Below are 25,245 nucleotides of genomic sequence, written 5' to 3' on the forward strand. Positions count from 1 at the left end.
GCTTTTTTTGTTATCCCAAGTGACTAGTAGAATACCTAACAAATGTTGTTGTTGTTCAGTCATTTTCAGTCATGTCCAACTCTTCGTGACCCCATTTGGGGTTTTCTTGGCAAAGATACTGGAATGTTTTGCCATTTCCTTCTCTAGCTCATTTTACAGATGAGGAAACTGTGGTAAACAGGGTTAAATAACTTGCCCAGGGTCACATAGCTAGTGAGGCCAGATTTGAACTCAGGAAAATGAGTCTTCCTGACTCTATAGCCAACACTCTATCCACTGTGTCTCCTAGCTGCCCACCTGCAAATACTGATCACATACTAAATACTTGTTGACAGAATGACTATGAGGCTGGTGAGGTGGGAATGGGGGTGCTATTAACTTCTTTTGGCTTCCAGGTATGTGCACACATGCACACACACACACTGGAAATTAGTACTGAATGAACCATGGGAGGTTAGAGAATGTAAGGGGAATAATAGCTCAAGAACATTGTTAAAGATTTAATCTCTATCAACAGGGATAGAGTCTACCAGCAGTATGGTTGGGACTCAGTGCTGGTCAGCTTCAATAATCTGAAGGTGCCTGGCTGGTGGCAGAGGGGTGGTGATGAGGGAAAGCATTTGAGGCAGGGGAAATAGCCGATGCAAAGACACTGAACTGGCAGGTAAAGTGTTACAGGTGATGGTAGCAGTATAGCTGGGTCATAGAATGTAATAGTTCAGGCAAAAGTTGATGAGAGCCTCATCTAAGGTAGTGGGCTATGTGAGAAAAGGGGACAAGTAGGAGAGATTTTATGAAGGTAGAAATGATGAGATTTTGCAAATGATTGGATATATGGGGTACATAAGGGTGAGGAGTCAATGATAACATCAAGTTCAAAAATTAGAAACTTGGGTGACTGGAAAAATGGTGGTATCCCTGGCAGTTCAGGAGAGGGGAGTAGGGTAAGAATATAAGTTCTGTTTTAGATGAGTTTGGGATGCCTGTGGGACATTAACTTCAACATATCTAGAGAGTTGGTGATATTGGACTAGAGCTCAAGGCAAAGAAAATTTATCTGGGAATCATCTGCATAGAGATGATACCTAAAACCATAAGAACACCTATTATGTGAAAGACATGGTACTGGGCACTGAGGACACAAAACGGAGCAAAAGACAGTCCCTGCCCTCAAGAAGGTCACAATCTAATGGGGGGAAGGGATAATGAGCAAACAAAACTGTGCAAATATATTCAGAATAAATTTTGTTTATCCTTCATTCTGGAAGAGGACCAATGATGCCTTGACTTGCACGTGAATTGGATTTAAGCAAGGCAGAGTTGCACAAAGTTGTCAGCCTCACTCCCTCTTCCAGAGTCATCAAAGTCCAGTGGCACAGGAAATAGTTAAAAGAGGAAAGGCACCAGAATTGAGAGGGGTTGAGAAAGGCTTCCTGTAAAAGATAAGATTTTAGATGGCACTTAAAGGAAGCCAGAGAAGCCAGTAGGTGGAGATTAAGAGAAAGAACATTCCAGGAATGGGGGACAGCCAGAGAAAGTGCCTAGAACTGAGAGATGGATTATCTTGATCATGGAACAGCCAGGAGATCAGTGTTTGCTGGATCAAAGAGTACATGTCTGAGACTAAGTTATAAAAAGACTGAACAGGTAGGAGGGGGCTAGGTTATGAAGGGATTTGAACACCAAACAAGAGGACTTTTGTATTTGATTCTGGAGGTAATAGGAGCCAGTAGAGTTTTTAAGGAGGGTGTTGATATGGTCAAATCTACACTTTAGGAAAATCACTTTAGTGGCTGTGGAGTGGAGTGGGAAGAGACTGGAGGCCAGTAGAATCCACCAGCAGGCTATGGCAATAGTCCAGGCATGAGGTGAGGAGGGCCTGCACTAGAATGGTGGTAAAATTGGAGGAAAGAAGGGGCTATATATAAGAGATGTTGCAAAGGTGGAATAGATAGGCTTTGGCAAAAGATCAGATATGGGGGGGCGAGACATACAGGTTGCGAATCCTAAAGGACTAAGAGGATGGTGTTGTCCTCAACAGTAATAGGAAAGTTTGAAGTGGAGTTGGGTTTAGGGAGAAAGATGGCAAGTTCAGTTAATGCCTACAGAGTACTTTTATGTGGCTGACAACTGTGTTCTAAAGAGAGCTCTTGGAAGTGGAGAGAAAGAGAGAGACAAGAGACAGAGACAGACAGAGACAGACAGACAGACACAGAGAGATAGACACAGAGAAAGACAGAGAGAAAGAGACAGAAAGAGACAGAGATCTTTAGCAGTTGAGACTGGTTTTGGAGAGAGGAGAGACCTTAGAGCTCATCTAGGGCATTAGATGATAGTGCATAGAATGCAGGCTGTGGAGTAAGGAAAATCTGATGACTTCAAATCTTGCCTCAAATACTTATCATCTGTGACCCTGGGCAAGTCACTTAATTTGCCTCAGTTTCCTCAACCACAAAATCGGGATAATAGCACCTACCTCAAAGGGTTGTTGTTAGGATCAAATGAGATAATGTTTGTAAAGTGCTTGGTACAATGCCTGGCATATAGTAGGCACTATATAAATGTTAATTCCCTTCCCCCTTTCCTTCCTTTCCCTGCTGCTGTCCTTAGGACATAATCAGGAGAAAACATGTATGTGACTAACTCTTACAAGAGAGAATTCTGGGCAAAATGCTATGAAAAATTGGAAGAGGAAGAGCTCACTTTCACTTGGAAACAGGGATGGGAAGAGGTGTTTAGGGAAGGTTTAGTAGAGGAGGTGGCACCAGAGTTGAGCCCTGCTAGAGATATGGCAGTAGTCCAGATACAGGAACATTTGGAACAAAGGCATAGAGATGACACAGGATAAGATATGAAGGGAAAATAGAGAGTATTCTAGTTTGGCCATAGATTATGTGAAAGGGAATAGTATGGGATAAGCTACGGAGGTAGGTGAGATTGCAGAGAGACTTAAGCAATAATAACGACTAGCATTTGTATAACATTTTAAGTTTATAAAACATCTTATTTACATCATCTCACTTGATTCTCACAAATACCTGGTCAGGTAGACCCTACATAGTATTCACTGTTTTCATGAACTATTGCATGCCATTGAAGAAAGTCACATAACACTGGCCAAAGGTTCTACTAAAAATTTATATCTTCAAGCATACACAAAACAAAGAAAAATCTCACCTGAACCACAACTACATCACCACAATCCTTTTATTCTTCTCTGATCAACTATCACAGCTGTTCCAAAACTTCCATTCTCTCCTCAAGCACCTCTATACCACTCCTCCTCTCAACCACGGATCTCACCTTCTACCTTGTTGGAAAAAAATCGAAGGCGTTTTCCTTGCCTTTCCTCTTTTCTCCAACCCACAATCAAATTTCCTCTCTCTCATTCCCCATTCTGCCCAATGCTCCCGTCTCAGAGGAGGCAGTGGTCCTTTCCCCCAAAGCTAGCCCTTCTACCTGTGCCTTTGATGCTTCCCTCTTTCATATTCTCTAGATGCTGTCTTCTTTGATCATTTCCGTCATCTCTCTCATTTTCAATGTTTTTTTTTTTATCAATTTCTCCTTTCCTATTGCCTGCAACATACCTAGGTCTCTTCCATCCTTAAAAATATTCACTTCTCCCTGCCATCCCCTCTGGCTATTACCTTGTACCTTCTCTTCTTCTCATAGCCAGACTCCTACAAAAAAAAATAATAATTTATATTTGATGCTTCCACTTCTTTATTTCTTACTGATATTCAAGCTATCTGGTTTTTTACTCCACCATTCAAGTGAAACTGCTCTTAACAACATAATTCATAATCTTGCTAAAGTTAGTCTTTCTCTCAGATCTCATTCTACCTGACCTCCATGTAGTTTTCATACTGTAGACTATACACTACAGTCAAATAGAAACAGGGGCCACTAAGCCATACAGGATTCCTGTAGCCACATATTAACATAGTTTTTTTGTTGTTGTTTTTTTTGCTTGTGGTTTGTTGTTGGTTTTTTTAGACAATTGGGGTTAAGTGACTTGCCCAGGGTCACACAGTTAAGTATCAAGTGTTTGGTCTGAGGCGGAATTTGAACTCAGGCCCTCCTGGCTTCAGGGCCGGTGCTCTATCCACTGCACCACCTAGCTGCCAAACATAGTTTTAAAATGTACCGTTATCATCTGTTGTATTTTTATTTGTCAAATATTTCCCAATTACATTTTCATCTGGTTCCACAAGCCAGGATTTGACAACTGTGCTGTACTGTACCCCAACCTCTCTAACATTCTTTAACCCCTTGGCTTCCATCCTACCACTTTCTCCTGATTCTCTTCCTGATTACTCCTCCGTCTTTGCCAGATTTTCATTCATCCCCAACACCCTAAATGTAGGTGTCCCACAAGGTTCTATCCTAGAATGCCTCTTTACATCGTCTCCCTTTGATAATCTCATCTTCTCCCATGGATTTAATTTCCACCTCTATATAGGTAACACACACATACACACATAGTATGGACGTATACATGAATGTATGTAGGTATTATGTATTATGTAATCTCTCTCCAGAACTCCAGCCCTTCTCCACTAATTTCTTGTTGGTCATCTCCATCTAGGTAGCTTATCACCATCTCAAACTCCACGTGACCAAAATGAAACTCATCATCTGAGGCAGTTAAGTGAAGCAATGGGTAAAGCACTGGGCCTACTATCAGAAAGATGAGATCAAATGCAGCCTCAGACACTTACTACGCAACCCTAGGAAACTCATTTATCCTCTGCCTCAGTTTCCTCAACTGCAAAATGGGGATAATAATAGCACCTACCAACAAGTTATTATGAAGATCAAATGTGATATTTGTAAAGCACTTAGCCCAGTGCTTTATAAACACAGTAGGATCTTTTTTTTTGCTTCTTTCTCCTCCCTTCTCCCTTAAATCCATCCATTCTCCACACATCCCTATTTCTATTGATGATACTATTATCTTTCCACTGACTCAGATTTACAGTCATGGAGTCATCCTAAAATCTTCCTAAACTCATCCTAAAATCATCCACCATAACCAATCAATTGCTAGGTCTCATTCACAATATTTCTCCTAACCATTCCTTTCTCTCAACTCACATAGCAACTACCCTAGTTCAGGTATTTACCACCTCTTACTTGGACAATTATAATAGCTATCTTATTGGTTTCTCTACTGCTCTGATTCTCCACACTGCTACCAAAATAACATTCCTTAAGCAGCAATATTACTGTTGTTCCTCTGCTAAAAATACCAGGTTCCCTATTATCTCTAGAAAAAGAGAAATATAAATTTCTCAGCATGGCATTTAGAGCCCTCAAGAATCTAGCTCCAATATGTCTCTCCAGGCTTATTTCACATTGTTGTTACTGTTGTTCAGTCATTTTCAGTTGTGTCCAACTCTTCATGGCACCATTTTGGAATTTTCTTGCAAAATACTGGAGTGATTTGATATTTCCTCTCCAGCTCATTTTACAGATGAAGAAACTGAGACATATGGGATTAAATGATTTGCCCAGGGTCACAGAGCTAGTAAGTATCTAAAGCCAGAATTCAGAAAGATGAGTCTTCCTGACTCCAGGCCCAGCAACTCGTATCTACTGCAACACCTCGCTGCCCTATTTCACATCACTCCCATTAAAGTATGCTATATTTCAACCAGAATAGCTAGCCCATGAATTTGACATTCCATCTCCATAGGCTTAATAAATGGTTGTCAGACCGGAGAGGCTGTTTCCCATGCCTGGAACACACTCAATTCCTCCTCTTCAAATAGCTTCTTTTAAGACTCAGCTCAGATGCCATCTTCTCCTTCAAGTTTTTCGCGATTCCATAGTTTATATTCTTTCCCTCCTCAAAATTATGTTGTATTGACTTACTTCTGTACTAGCTGCATCCCATCAATACAAGTTCTTTGGGGAAGGGTAATTTCTGTTTTGTTTTGTTTTTTTGTCTTTGTATCCCTAATGCGTGATGTTGTGCCTTGCAAATAAAACAAGAGATGTCTTTGAAAGCCTTAATAAAAAGGCTGGTATTCTGGAAAAAGCACTGTACTTGTCTCCAAAGATCTGTATTTCAAATAAGGGTTCTGATTTACTATTTCAATGACCTCTGTCAAACCATTTAACTTTTCCGGACTTCAGTTTCTCCATCTGTAAAATGCAGGTGTTATGTTAAGTGATTAACAAGGTACCTTCCAGTACTTAATTTTATGATCATATCAAATTGAACAAGTGAGATTGGCATCATTGTCAGTTATGGTACTGCATAATTATTTTTCCCCTTTAATTTTCATCTTCTAACTAAAAAGCATTGCAGATAAAATTTAGCATTATAAAATATTCTTCAATTAAGTGGAGAGTTATTTAATAGATAAATATTCTTAATGGGGCTTTCTAGTGGTTTTAAATAAGATGTGCAATCACTCTCACATGTCTCTTTGGCACAACCATATATTTTATAAATGAGTTAAGACAGAGTGATCATAAAGAATGAATTAATCAGGAGGAGCCAATATGGCAGAGGAGCATGACAAAGTATAGCTGAAATCCCTGCAACTAAACTCTGGCACAAAGAGTGAGAAAATGTACCAGATCTAGTCTTGATCAGGTAATCTAAGAAAACAAAATACAGTAAATCATATTTCCAGTCCAGGTCAGCATAAACAGATAAACAAGAGCTCTATGGCCACAAGGGTTGAGGTCTGGACAATGGTACAGAGCAATGGAGCACTGCAGCTTAGAGGAACTGAAAGACATCTTGGGCTGTACATCAGGGCAAGATGAGATCTAGACCCACAGAGACTGAAAAAATAGAAGATGTAAGGTATCACATAGCAAAACCAAACGACCTGGAAAATAAATTGAGAAGAGAGAATTATATCTCTAAACACTATCAGGAATTAGTCTAATTTGGATGGAGGATCTGAAAGGACAAGTGAATCATGTCCAGTTTGTTATTTTTCTGGTCAGCTAAAAGAATAGGAAGGTTTGAAATGGTTATCCCCAAATAGGGCATTGTTTTTTCAGTTTAACCAAATGCTAGAAAACACAGAGCAAGTCAAGCATCTGCGATTAGCTAGGTAGTCTTATCAATGACATTTTTATCAGCAAGTTGAATAAAGACATAACTGGCAAGTTAATCAAATTTATCGATGGCATGAAGTTGACACTGGAATGCTAAAAATAACAGCTCATTTTTATATAGTGCTTTCAAAATGATCTTCTGGAATATAGCGCAGGTCTGACCATGTCACAAACACACACACACAATCCTCATCTGGTGTTCAGAGGGCATCATAACCTGCCCTCCTCCCCACTTTTCTAGTCTTCTTACATCTTACATCCCCCCATCACATGCTCTGTGACCCAGCAACACTGACTTCCTTGCTACTCCTTAGATAAAAGTGTCCAGACTCTGGGCATTTTAACTGGCTTGTCCTCCATATCTGGAACATTCTCCCTCATTATCTCCTCCTCCACCTCCTGGCTCCTCTAGATTCCCTCAAGTTCCAGCTAAAATTCAACCTCTACAGGAAGCCTTTTCCAATCCCCACTAATTCTAGTGCTTTCCCTCTGTTGATTAACTCAAATTTATCCTGGATATAGCTTGTTTATACTTGGCTTTTTGCATGTTGCATCCCCCATTAGGCTGTAAGCTATTTGAGAGGAGGGACTTTTTGAGAGTCTTTCATCTTTTTTTTGGTGGGGGCAGGGAGGGGGTGCAGGTATATCCCTAGCATGCACAGTGCCTGGCACGTTGTTGTTGTTGTTGTTCTTGTTCTTCAGTTATGTCCAACTCTTCATGACATCATTTGGGGTTTTCTTGGCAGAGATACTGGAGTGATTTTCCATTTCCTTCTCCAGCTCATTTTACAGATGAGGAAACTGAGGCAAATAGGGTTAAGTGAATTTCTCAGGGTCACAAAGCTAGTAAGTGTCTGAGGCCAGATTTGAACTCAGAAAAATGAGTCTTCCTGACTCCCGGCCCAGCACTCTATCCACTGTGCCACCTAGCTGCCCCTCTCCACTACCACCCCTTGCCCCTGCCAACTGCCTGGTACACAAAAGGAATTAATTAAATATTTATTGAATGACTACAAAGTGCTTTGCAAACTTCATTTCACTTGATCCTCACAACTATCCTATAGTGTAAGAAACCAATTCTATTAAAATACTTTAAAAAAATTTTTTAAGCCAAGCACACAGATCCCAGGCTAAGAACCCCCAGTCTAGAACTAGGGAGGTGATATTTCTGCAGTACTGACTTGGTCAGAATACATCTGAAGTATAACATGTGATTCTGAACACCACATCTGACAAAGGATGTTGACAGGCTGAAACACATCCAGAACAGGAAGGTGTAGGGCTGTGAAATCATGACAGAGGAGCATCAGTTGAAGGAACTAGTGATGATTACGGTGAATCGGAGCAGATTTGGAAGAACCATGAGAGCTGTGCTCAAGTATCTGAAGGAAAGTCATGCGGAAGTGAGATTAGAGTTATTCTGCTTGATCCCAGAGAGCATTACTAGGAGCAATGGGTGGAAGCTACAAAGAGACAAATTTAACCTTGAGGTCAAGAAAAACTTCATAATAATTAAAGCAGTCCAAAATTGGAATGGGCTGCCTGGAGTGGTAATGGACTCTCTCTCATTGGAGGCTGTCAAGCAAAGATTGGATGACTACTTATTACATCTATTGTAGATGAGGAATGACTAGAACTTCAGACACTATGAGAATCCTTTCAACTCAGATTGTGATTCATTACTCCATTTCAGCCAGAACTTAAGTGTGTAGATCTACTATACTGTAAAAAAGAAACAAGTTAGATGCCTCATTTACAGCAATGGGTAAAGTGAGAAAGGTCAGCTGTTGAAGGGGAAAATTATGAGCTAAGTTTTTAACCTCTCTGTTTCTGATGTTGTTGGGATATCTTTATTGTTTCCAAAAAGTCTATGCTCTATTTTTCACACTCAAAAAACAAGACCAAATATTTCATAAGGAGAGAAATAGCTACCCAATGTGGTATTAACATGACGTCTATTATAGCAAAACAAAACTGAATATAAATTGTATAGGAAAAATTAAATAAAACCCAAATCCATAAAGTTATCAAAAACCTCACAAATTAAAAAGTATAAGTTTCACATGAGCAGATAATTTTTGAAGTTAGCACTCCATTTTAAGAAAATTATAAAATAGTTACTAAAATATATGTAATCAAAATCTTGGGGACAGAAGAGAACTGAAAGGTCATCTAGTCCAAAATTCCACTGAGTGTGGGAATTTCCTCAACAAGCCACTGGATAAGTGATCAACTACTCCTCACCTACACAATTCCAGTGATGCAAAGGTCATCACTTAACAAAGAAGCCTATTTCATTTTCAGAAAGCTCCTTCTACAACTCAGTAAATGTCATACAGATCTCCACACATACGAATGTACCTCTAAACAAGAAGCATAAGTGGACATACACACACACACATACACACCGCATTTGTAAAGATGTTAACAGCTTTTATTACAACAGGGCAAGGTAGTATTCATCCACCACTGACCAACACCAAAATGTTGTCTTCTATAAAACAGCTTCAGAAATTTCAAACAAGAAAACTAAAATAAATATCAGTTGTAATAACTCTTATACAACACTGATAGGCATTTCAATTTCATGTTACTCCAAACAAATCAATACATTCTGTAGCAGATGTGTGGCAAACATTTTTGTCCAATTTTGTCTTTTTGCCCACAAACACACTGGCACATGCCTTACAATGAAAAATTCTTTAGAATAGAACTTCATGACAGCAATATGGATTCGTGCTTATAACTCATCATTCAGTTGTACCAAATACCATAAAATACAAAATGATATGAAATATAAACATCAATTTGTACTGTAATTTTTATTTACAAAAATAGGGTGGGGGAGAAAAGGTTTACATCCCCATTTCCTTTCTAGGGGAGACAAGACTGCCAGTATCTCATTTCTTCTAACAATTATTTTAAACGATGTTTATATTTTCTCAGAAACTGAGATATGCCTTTTAACTATAAGCCCACATTTAGGAAGGAAGGAATGGGTAGGCTTAAAACAGTCAAGACATAAATGGCTTTCCTTGAAATGATTCTGAATTGTATGTAGACTTAGTGCCTTATCAGCTTTGTGATCCAAGCACTCCCAAAGCTTATGGACATAAACATCTGATCATATCACTATTTACAGCAACTTATATCTTCTCTGGTTTCAAAGGACACTTCTTGACCTACAAGAGACTACCTGAATTACTTTTTTCAAAAGGCAAACACTATGACATAACTCCAAAGACAGGATTGTGACGACAAATGCTAGGGCCATATTCTTCATAGTCCTTCTTGGTGTGGCAAACTTGAAAGAATTCCGGCTAAAAACAAAAACAAAAAAAAGTTAAGACTACAGACGTGTTTCAATAAATAAATAAATAAATAAATGAAGTGAATTACTAAACGAATTAGAAATCCAAACAATTTATTCAGTAACAATTTATTCATATCCTTCTGTTTCTCCTTACTATTGTTGTTTTTAAGAGCTTTTACTTATATAGAGTTTACACATATTATATCACTTGAGCCTCACAACAAACCTGTTTGATACATAATGTCAAAATTATTCCCATTTTATAGTTGAGGAAACTAAGGCTAAGACAGGAGAAACTACTTGCCTGAGGTCACACAATTTATTAAGTGGCAGAGCTGGTAGAATCCAGCTCCTATAACTCCAAGTAAAAATCTACCACATTGCTTCTTTAGAATTTTTCACTTTGTTACTTTTTAGTCGCTTCACTATATGATGGCTAAAGGGAATAGAAAGGGAATCTATTCTGCTTGATGCTTGCAGCTTTTAGTAAAAGAAATGATTCATAAAGTGACTAAAACTAATGCCTAACATGAGATTTTTTTATATCATTAATGGATTTCACCTGTGCTTTCCCTGTTGTCTAATTAACAAGTAGATCAAAAGCTGACTAAGCTGAGATCATTAATGATGCAACTCATTTTTATGGAGTACAAAGTCAATTGTATAAATATACAATATGAACATTTTCAGCAGTATACTGACAAAATATATTTAAAATCATAAAAGTTAGCACAGAATTTTTTAAAGTGTCTTTCAAATATACTTACAGTTGATGCAAGCATGGAGCCTCCAAACCATACAGCATAGCGCTGCATATGGTGTGTTATAACTTGAACTTCTACAGGCTTAGGCTAGAAAATAAAATGTTTTACATTTAGTTCAAGCACTAGCAATCATTTTTATTCCAATGCTCTGTTGAGAACAAAAAAGTCTGGTCCCTAATCTCTGTTTCCTTTTCCCTACTGCAGGAAACAATTCTTACCTTTATAAAGTAGTATTTCTCTGTCATATCTGTTTTCAAAACCTTCTTCCTAGTCTCTAACATTCAATAAATCTAGAGGAACTAAGTACATCTTCCTTCAGGTTGTAAAGTGAGGCTTTCTCTCTAAAAATCTAACCAATTGAAAATGTAAAAAATCTAATCAACCTCTAACTGAATTGACTGGCAGTATTAAAATTACAAAGAAGATCACTAAGTAATATTGCCCCAAAAGGCCAGATAAAATTAAATTCTAAGTGTTAGTACGGTCTCCTTCCTATAAGCATCAGAAGAGTTTTTAATTACAGACAGCATGTTTTATTGATAAGATGGACAGCATCTAGAAGAGGGCAACCAAAATGGTTGAAAAGCATCGAGATCACGCCATATAAAAGTAATTAAAGGAAGGAAATGGAAATGTTTAGTTTAGAGAAGAGAAGACTTAGTGAGACCATGATAGCTGTCTTCAGATATATGAAGGGATGTCATTGAGAGAGGGATAAGAGCTGTTCTGTTTGGCCTCTGAGGGTAGAATTAGGAAAAATGGATGGAAGCTGCAGAGAGGCAGCTCAATGTTAGAAAATTCCGGAATGATATCAAGAAAAACTCCCTAAGAATTAGAGGTATCCAAAAGTGGAGTGGGTTGCCTCAGGACTTCTGCAGAGGTCTTTGAAGGAAGGCTGGATAAACTTGCTCAGTATGCTATGAAAAGAATTCTTGTTCAGGTATGGGTGGAAGTGGATGGCCTCTGAGGTCTCTTCTGAGTTGAGGATGGATCCTGCAACATTACCTCTACATGTTCCTTCATAAGACCAGTAGCTCTAGTCAAAATCTGAAAGAAAGATACTAGAAAGTTAAGAAGCCTATCTTTGGGAAACACATTGTAACTCCCTGGTTATTCTAATTTAAGAGAGTACTTTTAAAGGATATTAAAGAACTGTATACCAAGCGAATCTCCTGAAGATACTGGTCATTATCACTACATGCCTGTTCTCCTTCAATATAAAAAGAAAACTACCTTCAAATATGGGTCAGTGACAGCATAAAATTGTTGTTGCCGCATCACTTGGTATATCACTCTTAACTGCATACTTGGAATATGTTCAGACAACAAAATTCTGAATGCAATTTCACAGAGTGGGTAGGAAAATGATAAAGACTTGTTTTTATTTCACGCTACTAAGCCAAGATTTTTTAGCTTCGTGTTGTAAGGTAAGAACCACTTCGTTTCCAGTGTAGAGGCCACGTAAAAACCACTTCATTTCCAGTGTAGAGGCCACATTCCATTTATCCCACATACAGTTCTCATTTTGGATTACCTTTATCCTTCCACCACTGAGCTCCTCACTAAGCTTCAATCTGGCATCTACCACTCTTTTCAAATCTCTCTGCAGTCGACGTCCAAAGTCTCTGAACATTGTGGATCCTCCTGAAAGAACAACATTCTAAAAAGACAAAAAGAAAAGAGTAGAAAAGTCTTACTTTAGAGTAAAATGAATGTTTATTGGGACAAATATAAATTGCTTTAAAACAGATATTGCTATGTGCCCCCCCCAAAAAAAATACAATGACCTACTTCATTGCACAGCGTACCTTAAAATTCTATAAAAGAATGATCACTGGATTCACAGTTAATGTTAGCAAACTAATTTAAGCTAATTTTACACCCCACAAATGTAAATCTAGTTTATCTTCAGAAGCAGCAAGGGTATAGTGATTAGAAAGCTGGCCTCAGAGCCAGGAAGACTAAAATTCTGGTCTACCTCTGACACATACTGGTTCTTTGACCCTGAGTAAGTCACTTAACTCCTCAGTTAACTGTGTAACTGGGCAACTCTCTAAAACTAGTAATTGCAAATCAGCCGCCAACCTGTACTAGTAGAGAGAATTTCCTCACCTGGGAGCTCCTATACCAACAAAATCAGAGGTGCAGTCCTATCTTTAATTTACTTGTAATTTCATGGCATTTAAATTAGATAAAAATTCCAAGCTGCTATTCTGGGCACACCTGCAATATCTTTGCACTATAAACCAAAACAAATGACAGAAATGAGTACACAAATCCTTGCAGTCATTAAAAAATACATGGTCAAATCTATATTGGTACTTAAGATATGTTATTTTACATAATCACAAATTATCCTCCTATAGGAAGCAAGAATTATAATCCCAGAAATAATAACACTAAAGTTCATATCAGATTTATATAAGTGTTCTCACCAAATCCCATGATAGCATATCATGGGATTCTCCAATTCTCTACCATTTCTCATTTCATCAGACTTTTAAGTTCACTGTTCTCCTGAAACTGGAACTTGCTATCACATTTTATTAGATTTGGAAAGCTAACAAGCTAATAGTGTTAACCATGGAAAAGTATAGTATATGCAACAGAGTTGCTCTGGTGATAATGGAGTCTTCTGAAACAAAAACAAAATAAAAAGTAATAATCCTATACATTAAATGGAATTTAACGTAGAAAAGTTATGTGACCTCTCTCTTTCGCTGAACTATGTGTTTATCTTGAATGTAGTTTTCCTTTAAATGGAGATGAGTGCTGAAAAAGATTTTATTCTTAACATATCTTTGTGCCTGTGCCTATGTGTGCAGTTTTTAAAGCATGTTTATAAAAAGGAAGCACTGACATTTGAAAAGGAAAAATTCTACAACTATATGATGGCTCTTCAACTTAAAACTAAATCATCGGTAGTTCATGATGTTCCAGGCTTTTACTGGCAGTTGTCATGGGCTTCCTGAGTTTTTGCAATGTTTCATATTACAATGGAAATTTTAAAAATCAATGGCAAAGTACTCTTTTGTCAAAAGATAGAAAACAAATGGAATTAAATCAATTTTAGAGAAAAATAAATATGAAATAAACACATTTGAAACTTTTAAATGTTTTAGATATTTCTAAAAATGTACTTTAATCTTTCTCAAATACAAATTACTAGAGGGAGGTCAAAAAAATTTTCAAGTAAATCTATATAGTGATGAATATGTGTTATCAGAGATACTATCACTTGAGGTTGTTTTTTTTAATGACATTTCTTGTTCTTACATCCCTTTTATTTTCCAAACATACCCTTCCACTCTCCCCTTTCCAAAAAGCAATCTCTTGAAACAAAGAATTTTTAAAATGGTGGGGGGGGATGGGAGAAGAGCAGTTTAACAAAACTAACCAATACATTTACTCAATCTAATAGGATATGCAATGTTCTACACCTACAATGTTTTACACCACTTCTGCAAAGAAGAAAACTAAGTGCATTTTGGTCATTACAATTTCAAAGTGTTGTTTCCTTTTGTTGTTTCCATTTACATTGTTGTAGTATAGATGACAGAGAGGCAGAGATAGCTACATAGTGTATTCCTGGTCTGCTTATTTTACTTTGTATCAATTTATATGTCTTCCTACATTTCTCTGTTTTGTTTACATTCAAAGGACAATAATTTTCCACTCCATTCATGTACCACAATTTGTTAAGACATTCCTCAATCAATGGGCATCTATTTTTCTTTACAGTTCTTTGCTATTATAAAACATTCTGCTGTGAAATTTTGGTGTATTGGGGACCTTATGTCTATCTCTGACATCCTTAGTCAACAAGACTAGCCAAAGGACATGGACATTTTAGTTACTTTCTCATTATAATTCAAAACTGATTTCCAGAATGCTTAGAGCAATTCGACATTCCACACTGTCTTTTCACAACTCCTCCATTGCTGCTATAGAGCTTTTGATTAATGACAGGAAAATTTAGACTGAGAGTAAAAAAAAATTACGACTAAGAATTTTTCTATAAGCATTTAATTCTAGTTGGCTTGCAACAGTACCTCTTGTGAAGACAGCAACCCATTCCTCAACTTACATTCCCCATTGTTCCCCACTGCCTTAAAGGGAGATGGTAGGAAAACTAAAGTTCTGCAGACCTTTGTTTGGAGCTACTCTAATTACCATCTTCCTTTGACTCCCTAAATTAAGGAACATTTTCATAAAATGATTGCTTTCTATGGGAAAATTAAATCAGTACATAGCTACTCTTAGAATAAAAGCAGTAGCTTACATTTTAGAACTTTATAGTTACAAAACACTTTATATACAATACTTCATTTGACTTTCATAATAATTATGTAAATAGAGCTTTATATCATCTCCATTCTATACATTAGTAAAGTAAGGTTCAGAGGAGTTGGGTGACAGGTAAAGGAAGGAGCTTATGTTTGAACCCTTGCCTTCTGCTACCAAATCTAGGAGTGTTTATTCCATTGTAGCGCTGTAGCATACTAAATGGTACCCTACTAATCTAAAAGATTTAAATGCACCTTCAAAAAGCATATCGTTTTCTCATGGGAAAATTCAAGATGGTGTTAATCATTAAGAATATCCTGGGGAAACTAGATGTTAGTATAATGAGATCAATTCTAGGCATGTTTAATTTTAGGCACTGACAATACATGTTAGTGAAGGTGTCTTACAAATAACAAAAAATAATTGCCCGGAGAGAAGGGAGAAGGTCAGGACTGAAGATCTTTATACTTAAATTCTTTATTATGACAAAAAGAAAGTCTCTTTGGAAATAAAATGAACCTTTATATGAACTTTATTTCACTAATGAGGCAAAATGATGCCGTATTCACAAAGCAATCAGCTTCTTCATTAGTAGGAAAAAACAATGTCATTTGTCTCAAAGAAAAACTAAAGTTTTGAGATTTTAAAAAAATAACTAGAAAGCTAAGAAGTGGGAAAGTGGTAGAGATTATCAGATACACACATTTTCAAACACCACAAATGTCATTCAAAACATCAAATTAAAAGCATTAGCAAAACAGGTACTAAAATTTGCATGAAAGGGTGCTGAGGAGGCAGCTACATGGCTGAGTGGACAAAAAAATATAGACCTAAAGTCAAGAAGTGAGTTCAAAACCAGCCTTAGACCTTTACTAGCTGTGTGACCCTGAGTAAGTCACTTAACTTTTGTTTCAGTTTCTTCATCTGTAAAATGGTACCTACCTTCCAGGGTTGTTATAAGAACATATTTGTAAAATGCTTTGCAAACCTTAAAGCTATATAAATGCTATATACCATATAAATACTAGCAATTATTATTCTCACTTCCAGGAGGTAAACACACAAGGTAGATCTTGTTTGTAACAGGTCACTAAGTATTTCCTAATGAGGACTGGTGCTTATGTACTATTACCCACCACTAATTCACCATAACACTCTCAGAACTGAGACAATGAAACTGCTAACATGTAATTGGCTAACATCACAAGCTTTTCCTGTTGAGTGTAGTAACAGATCAAACATTTAAATAAGCCTTGGTTAAGTATGATTATGTTCACTTTGCGTTCTTGGCACATTTCTCAAACAACAGCAATTCGGTGCTCCTGAAGAGGGCATACACAAACGTCCTTGTGTATAGTGCCAAAAAAATCTGGAGAGGGAAGGGAGGGCAAAAGGAAAAAAAAAAAGGAGGCGATAGAGGGAGAGATGGAAGTAGGAAGGTAGGGATGAAAGGAAGGAGAACACTCTCTGACACTAACTCTACTTATTGGGCCTAGATAAAAAGCAGGCAGGACTTTATCCTAGTCCATTCCAGCTCCCTACTTCCTTTTTGTAAAGGGGGTGGAGGAAGCCTCTGGGACCAGCACTCATGCTCTCAGAGGCAACAATCAGCTCATAATTCTAAGAGAAATCTTAAGTAAGCCCTGATTTCAAGTTTCAAGGTTCTGCATGGAAGAGTTACTAGGATCATTCATAAAATTAAACTGCCTAAGTGCCCCCCCTTTTAATTTTCTATGACAGACCTGCAGAGAGTCCTAGCCAAGTAGTGAAATAAAAAGTCCTTCATAGCCATCGCCCACTCCCCATACATATTCCAACCTCATGTCTCCCAAGACAATGGGAACAATAGATCACGTGTGGGTTTTTTCAGTTACATCTAAATGGAGAAAGGAAGGAGAGAGGGGGAAGAGAAAAAAGAGGCACCCCAACTGCTTGGATTTATGGGCAAAGAAGGGGAAGTAAGAAAGTGGATAAATTTACCAGACCCCAGCAGTACTGCAAGGAAAGAGTGTTGAAGCAAACAGCAAGTTCTGTTCAGGCAGATGACTTTTTAAGGAGATCATCAAGTCAGAGAAGGTTCTACCACCCATACCTACATTCATTCCTACAGTCCACTTGCAAACAACTCCCCCAGTGTACACATCTATGCCCTTAGTTTTCTTCCCCTCTGTGAAGCTCCAAAGTTCTAGGGTTTCCCCACCATGAATCATTCCCACTTTTCATGAGAAGCTATGCTTCTCAGCAGCCCCTACTGCTGAAGGGGGGCTATAACATCAAACCCTTATTAAAGAAAGCCCAGCTTATAAAATTCAGTATTGTATTACAGAACCTAGCATAACAATAGAACTTTGGGAAGGAATATAAAATACAAACCAAACTGAAGGTTTTCAGCAAATTATCTAATTACCTTCCCCAAACCCCAGATCCAGTAAATGATCTGATTTGAAAAGTGACTAGCATACGTTAAAATTCTAACTATGCATTTATGTGAAATCTAACCTACTAATAAGTTCAAATAACTTCAGGTTATTCAAATAACTGCTAGTTTTTACAAATTCTGTGCTCTGTTTTCATGAAAGGAAGGCAAATCATAAGCTGATATTAAAGCACTGGGGGGGGCATAAACCACAGACTCAAAAGATTCAACTCAAATTTCCTATATTTCCTACATTGCATTTCTATATAATAATAAAGAATGTTCATAATGATAATGTTAGGGTACCTATAACATAAGATCTTGACTTGTCATCAAAAACTGTAATGTTCAATATATCATTAGATTTCTTTTACTACATTTTTATTCCTTTGAAAACATAATCTGCATATAATAAAAACAACCGCTCTCATTCAAATCTTTATGTATTTCTTCACTATTACATTTGCTATCAGACTGGGTCTCAGTAACTTCCTTTAGCACTTAACTGTATTTCAGTATTCATTTTAACTTCTACTGTTATGTTCTGATCTCTCATCATTCATCATTAATATCCCTTTAGCTTCACCTAAGAGTACCCCACACCTTAAAAGCATAGTTGGCCAGGTGAGATTTATACCAGGAATACAGGGCTGGTTCACTATCTAAAACCAAGAACAAACATTATCTGTAATAGGGATAAACCACAAGCATTTCCAGTAGGATCAGGTATGAAACAAGGACATCCATGACCACCACTATTATTCAATATTGTATAAGAAATGCTAGCTATAGCAGTAAGACAAAAAAAAGAAATTAAAGAAATTAAAATATGTAATGAGGAAACAAAACTACCACTCTTTGCAGACAATGTGATGATATACTCAGAGAACTGGATACAATCAACTGAAAAACTAGATGATATTAGATGAAACAATTAGCAACATTAGGAAAGTTGCAGGTTATAAAATAAGTCCACATAAACCATCATCTTTTCTATATATTACCAACAAAACCCAACAGGAAAAGATAGAAAGAGAAATTCCATTTAACATAACTGCAGACAACATAAAATGCTGCCAAGACAAACCCAGGGACCATATGAACACAATTACAAAACATTTTTCAAGTACAGATCTAAATATAGATCTGAACAACTAGAAAAATATTAATTACTCATAAGCAAGCCAAGCCAATATGGTTAAATTATAATTCTACCTAAATTAATTCACTTATTCAGCCCCATGCCAATCTAACTACCAAAGAATTATTTTTATAGAGTTAAAAAAAATTTAAAAATTCATCTGGAAGAATAAAAAAGGTCAAGAAGATTAAGGGAATCAATGAAAAAAATGTGAAGGAAGGCAGCCTAGCAGTACCAGATTTCAAAGAATATTACAAAGTGGAAATCATCAAAAACAATCTAGTATTGGCTACAAAATAGAGTAGTGAATCAATGGAACAGATTAGATATATAATACATAGCAGTTAATGACCATAGCAATCTACTGTTTGACAAACCCAAAGATTCAAACTTTGAAAGCAAGAACTTGTCATTTGAGAAAAACTACTGGGAAAACTTCAAAGTGGTTTGATAGAAATTAGGCACAAATACCTCAAACCCCAAACCAAGCAAGATAAGGTCAAAATGGGTAAATGATTAAGACAAAAAGGGTGATATCATAAGTAAATTAGGGGAGCATGGAAAAAATGTACCAGTTATATCTGTGGATTAGAGAAGAGTTTCTGACCAAAGAAGAAAAAGAAAGATTCAAAAGAAATAAGATGTACAATTTGAATTACATGAAATTTAAAAGGTTTTGCACAAACAAAACCAATGCAGCCAAGATTACAAGGAAAGCAAGAAACTGAAGGGAGGTGGTAATTTTACAACAAGTTTCTCTTTTTTATATATATATTTATTTATTTTTAGTTTTCAACATTTACTTCCACAAGATTTTGAATTCTAAATTTTCACCCCATCTTGCCCCTCCCCCACCCCAAGATGGCATGCATTCTGAATACCCCTTCCCCTAGTCTGCCCTCCCTTCTATCTCTCTGCCCCCTTCTCTTATCTCCTTCCCCTTCTATTTTCCTGTAGGGCAGGACAGATTTCTGTACCTCATTTCCTGTATTTATTTCCCAGTTACATGTGGAAACATTTTTTTTAAGCATGTGTTTTTAAAACTTTGAGTTCCAAATTTTCTCCTTTCCTCCCACCCCACCCACCCTCACTGAAAAGGCAAGTAAGTCAATACAGGCCATACATGTGCAGTTACGCAAGACACTTCCATAGTAGACATGTTGTGAAAAACCAACTCTGTTTCCCTTAATCCTATCATGCCCCCCCATTTATTCTATTCTTTCTCTTGACCCTGTCCCTTTTCAGAAGTACTTCCTTCTGATTACCTCTTTCCCAATCTGCCCTCCTCTCTATCATCCCCCTACTCTCTTGTCCCCTTCCTCCCCTATTTTCCTGTAGGGTAAGACAGATTTCCATACCCAATTGAGTGTATATGTTATTCCCTCCTTAAGCCAAGTCCTAGGAGAATAAGATTCCTTCATTTCCTCTCACCTTCCCCTGTTTCCCCTCCACTGTAAAAATGTTTTCTTGTCTGTTTTGTGTGAGATAATGCGCCCCATTCTACCTCTCTTTCTCCTTCTCCTAGTACAATCCCTCTTTCACCCCTTAATTATATTCTCCAGATATTACCCCTTCATCTTCAACTCACCCTGTGCCCTGTATCCATCTATCTATCTATCTATCTATCTATCTATCTATCTATCTATCTATCTATCTATCTATCTATCTTCCTATACATACATATAATTTTTCCCCTCCCACTACCCTAATACTGACAAAGGTCTCATGAGTTATAAATATCATCTTTCCATGCAGGAATGTAAACAGTTCAGCCTTAATAAGTCTCTTATGATTTCTCTTTCCTGTTTACCTCTTCATGTTCCACTTGAGTCTGTATTTGAAAGTCAAATTTTCTATTCAGCTCTGGTCTTTTCATCAAGAATGCTTGAAAGTCCTCTATTTCACTGAATGACCATTTTTTCCCCTGAAGGATTATACTCAGTTTTGCTGGGTAGGTGATTCTTGGTTGTAATCCTATCTCCTTTGCCCTCCGGAATATTATATTCCATGCCCCGTGGTCCGTTAATGTAGAAGCTGCTAAATCTTGTGTTATCCTGATTGTGTTTCCACAATACTTGAATTGTTTCTTTCTGGCTGCCTGCAATATTTTCTCCTTGATCTGGGAACTCTGGAATTTGGCTACAATATTCCTAGGAGTTTTCCTTTGGGGATCTCTTTCAGGGGAGATCAGTGGATTCTTTCAATTTCTATTTTGCCCTCTGGTTCTAAAATATCAGGGCAGTTTTCCTTGATAATTTCTTGAAAGATGATGTCTAGGCTCTTTTTTTGACCATGGCTTTCAGATAGTCCAATAATTTTTAAATTCTCTCTCCTGGATCTATTTTCCAGGTCAGTTGTTTTTCCAATGAGATATTTCACATTGTTTTCTAATTTTTCATTCTTTTGGATTTGTTCTACTGTGTCGTGATTTCTCATAAAGTCACTAGCTTCCAATTGCTCTATTCTAATTTTTAAGGAAGTATTTTCTTCAGTAATCTTTTGGACTTCCTTTTCCATTTGGCCAATTTTGCTTTTTAGGGCATTCTTCTCCTCATTGGCTTTTTGGACCTCTTTTGCCATTTGGGTTAGGCTATTTTTTAAGGTGTTATTTTCTTCAGTATTTTTTTGGGTCTCCTTTAGCAAGCTGTTGATTTCTTTTCCATGATTTTCTTGTATCACTTTCATTTCTCTTCCCAGTTTTTCCTCTACTTCTCTTACTTGCTTCTCAAAATCCCTTCTGAGCTCTTCCAAGGCCTGGAACGGATTCATATTTTTCTTGGAGGCTTGGGATGTGGAAGCTTTGACTTTGTTGTCTTCTTCTGGTTGTATGTTTTGATCTTCTCTGTCACCAAAGTAAGATAATATAGTCTGACTCTTTTTGTGAGGCTTGCTCATGATCCCAGACAACTTCTTGAGTTTTAAACTCTTTGTTAAGGTAAAAGTCTGCTTCCAATGTGGAGAATGTACTGTCCCAAGCTTTGGGGGTTTGTATAGCTGTTTTCAGAGATACTTGTAGGGATCTGTAAATTTTCAGTTCTTGCAAGGTGGTATGATAAGGGTCGAGGTGTTTACTCTTTTCCTGGCCTGTGCTCTGGTCTTTGAGTGACCGGCCACAAGCAGTCTTTTCTCTCTTGGAACTGTGAGGAGGGTTTCCTCTCTACTGCCACTACAAGCTCCACCGTGCCAGCGCTCCTCCTCACCCCAGGACAGCCACCCAGAACTATTACCCAGATCCAAGCACAGGAAAAGCAAGAGATTCCTGCCTCAGCACTGGCAAAGAGATCCCTGCAGTCCCCCTCTGATCAGCTACTTGATTCCCCCTCAGTCGGTGGGCTGGAAGCTCAGGATGCAGCCACCACCTTGGCACCCGCGCTCTGTACTCTGGAACTGGCTCTGACCTAGCTCTTCTCTCACTGAAAAAACAGACTTTTCCCACTGACCTTCTAAGTTTCCTTTGGCGTTCATGGATTGAGGAGTCTGGAAACCACCACAGCTGCCTGTGATTTGTTCCTCTGAGGCCTGTTCCAGGTTTGCTGAGGCCTGCGTGCCCATACTGAACTGAGCTCCTCTTCCTGCCTGGAGTGAGATGCCTTTCCAATCAACCATCCAGGCTGTCTTGGGCTGGAAATTTGTTTTACTCTGTCTTTTTGTGGGTTCTGCTGCTTTAGAATTTGTTTAGAGCCATTTTTTATGGGTATTTGGAGGGGTTTGGGGGAAAGCTCAAGAAAGTCACTGCTTTCACTCCACCATCTTGGCTTAGCTCCCCCCCCCAAGTTTCTCTAATAAAGGCCTCATTTCTCAAATATATAAGTAACTGAACTAAATCTATAAAAATAAGAGCTATTCCCCAATTGATAAATGGTCAAAAGATCTGAACAGGTAATTTTCTGAAGAAGAAATCAAAGCTATTATAGTCACATGAAAAAAGATGCTTCCATTATTATTAATTAGAGAAATGCAAATTAATACAACTCTGTGGTATCTCATCACATCTAACAGATTGGCTAAAATGACAGAAAGGGAAAATGACAAATCTTGGAGGGAATGTGGGAAAATAGGTATACCAATGCATTGCTGGTGGAGTTGTGAACTTGTCCAACCACTTTGGAGAACAATTTGGAATTATGTCTAAAGGGCTATAAAATTATGTATACTCTTTGACCCAGCAATACCACTACTAGGTCTGTGTCCCAAAGAGATCAAAGAAAAGAGAAAAGCACCTATATGTACAAAAATATTGATAGCAGTTCTTTTTGTGGCAGCAAAGAATTTAATACTGAGGGGATGCCCATTAATTATGGAATGGATGAACAAGATGTGGTATATGATTGTGACAGAATACTACTGTGCTATAAGAAATGATGAGCAGGATGGTTACAGAAAAACCTGGGAAGATTTATATGAAGTGAAGTAAATAGAACCAGGAGAATATTGTACACAGTAACATCAATATTTTAATGCTGATCAACTGTGAAAGACTTAGCTACTGTGATCAATATGATGACCCAAGACAATTCCAAGAGACTCATGCTTAAAAATACTATCCATCTCTGGAAAGAGAACTGATGAACTCTGAGGGCAGACTGAAGCATACTTTTTCACGTGGCTAATATGGAAATATATTTTGCTTGCTTTCTCAATGGGCAGAGAAGGGGCAGGATGGAAAAGAAAATTTGGAGCTCAAAATTTTAAAAAATGAACACTATAAATAAATAAATGGAATTTATTTGAAAAGCATGTATTAATTACTTTTGAAGTCAGTACACATCATTCATTTAATTCATAACTGCATATGAATAAAAAACCAGGAACTGCTAAAATAGGATCAAATGTTTCCCATGTTTTGAATTCTCAGTAATTATGATGAGAATATTCCTATTCTCAATTTTTAAATACCATTAAGACACCAAAAACAGTAATCAAAAATTACAAAATCAAGGTATTAATTCTTAACATAATTTTTCATTTCACGTGAAGTGTAAAAATAATGTATTTTTTAAATGTAAAAGTGACATAAATTCAGTTTTTAAAGACTTAATCAAAACCTAAAAATCATTTGTTATTAATCATCAATAAAAATAATTGTAACTAACCTCCACAAAAAGAAGATAGGTGAAGCTACTGAGATAAATTATGGTAGTGGTGATAAAAGGCTCATCAGGGCATAAGGCAATTAGAAAATTCAAATCCACATCTAAATCAAACTCAGGTTGGTATGGTTATAAACATCATGGACTAAACAACTCTTCTAGACTTAACCTGGGTCTTAAGCATCTGGGAGAGAAAGAGAGAAGAGGAGATAATACTCCCTACTTTAAGTAGCTCCCAGTCTGATAAAGGTGACATTGTTCCTTACCTTGGGGAATTCTCTAAACTAACAGACTAAGGGTGGAGGAGGTGGTTAGTGTATCAGAGTATAAGGCAGTGTCATAACACATTTGTACAAATGTAACTCATCCTACATCTAAAGTAGAAAATTCTAGATGTTTCAAAATAAAGAGATTTCTTCATTGTGGAAAAAATTCATAATTCAGATAGTAATATAGAAGATAGATTAAAATGGTGAGACTAGAAGCTGTGATCCTATATATGTGCCATATACACAATAGGCAATCAATCAACAATTGTTAATGGTAATGACTTTGTGGTGGTTTCTCTTCCTCTATTTAGAATGAGACATTCTTCAATATCTTCTTTATGAATTCCCTGTACAGTAATATCTGCTAGAATTACAGATCTCAGTGATTTGAATGTGAATAAATATAGAAATCAAAGGAAATTTTTTGTGATTATATTCTATCTTTTTTTGTATAATGAGTATTCCATTATTTTTTGTGCATTTAAAAATATAAAATATTAGGTAAATACTAAATCTGATTGTCTACTTCTCGGTCCTCAGTTTTCATACGTAACTTCTTAGGTTTTCAAATTCTATAGTGCATTCGTCTTCTTTCTTCTCTCTTCCTGAACCCTCCCTTCTATACCCTTCTTCTGTCTATAATCCTTACTTCTCCTCCCTAGGTGTATACCCTCCTCCTTCTTGTAACTTCCCCCACACCATGTGGGCAGGGGGGTAATATACAGAGAGATAAGGTATCTGATCTGAAGTCTGACCTAAGAAAATGTTTACTTATTTTTCTTTATAGAAATAGTTCAAGATTAATCATATGCAGCTTTAGACTAATAATTTATATTCTACAGATACAGATTCATCTTAACAAGTAAAACTACTGCTTTATCT

General features: G+C 37.2%; 1 protein-coding gene across 4 annotated transcripts in view; it reads right to left on the reverse strand.

Annotated features, from left to right (window-relative positions):
- Window positions 1–9,495: 9,495 nt before the first annotated feature.
- Window positions 9,496–25,245, reverse strand: part of ACTR3B (actin related protein 3B) — a 103,176-nt gene continuing 87,426 nt past the window's right edge. For all 4 annotated transcript variants that reach the window (XM_021009617.2, XM_021009618.2, XM_021009616.2 and 1 more), the window contains 3 exons: window positions 12,695–12,820; window positions 11,164–11,247; window positions 9,496–10,403 (listed from right to left, as the gene is read on the reverse strand). In XM_021009617.2, coding sequence (XP_020865276.1) covers window positions 10,308–10,403; window positions 11,164–11,247; window positions 12,695–12,820 — 306 coding nt within the window. In that variant the 3' untranslated portion in view covers window positions 9,496–10,307. The remainder of the gene's footprint in view (window positions 10,404–11,163; window positions 11,248–12,694; window positions 12,821–25,245) is intronic.

The sequence above is a fragment of the Phascolarctos cinereus genome, unplaced genomic scaffold (assembly GCF_003287225.1).
Source record: "Phascolarctos cinereus isolate Bilbo 61053 unplaced genomic scaffold, phaCin_HiC Scaffold_1;HRSCAF=81, whole genome shotgun sequence".
NCBI lineage: Eukaryota > Metazoa > Chordata > Mammalia > Diprotodontia > Phascolarctidae > Phascolarctos > Phascolarctos cinereus.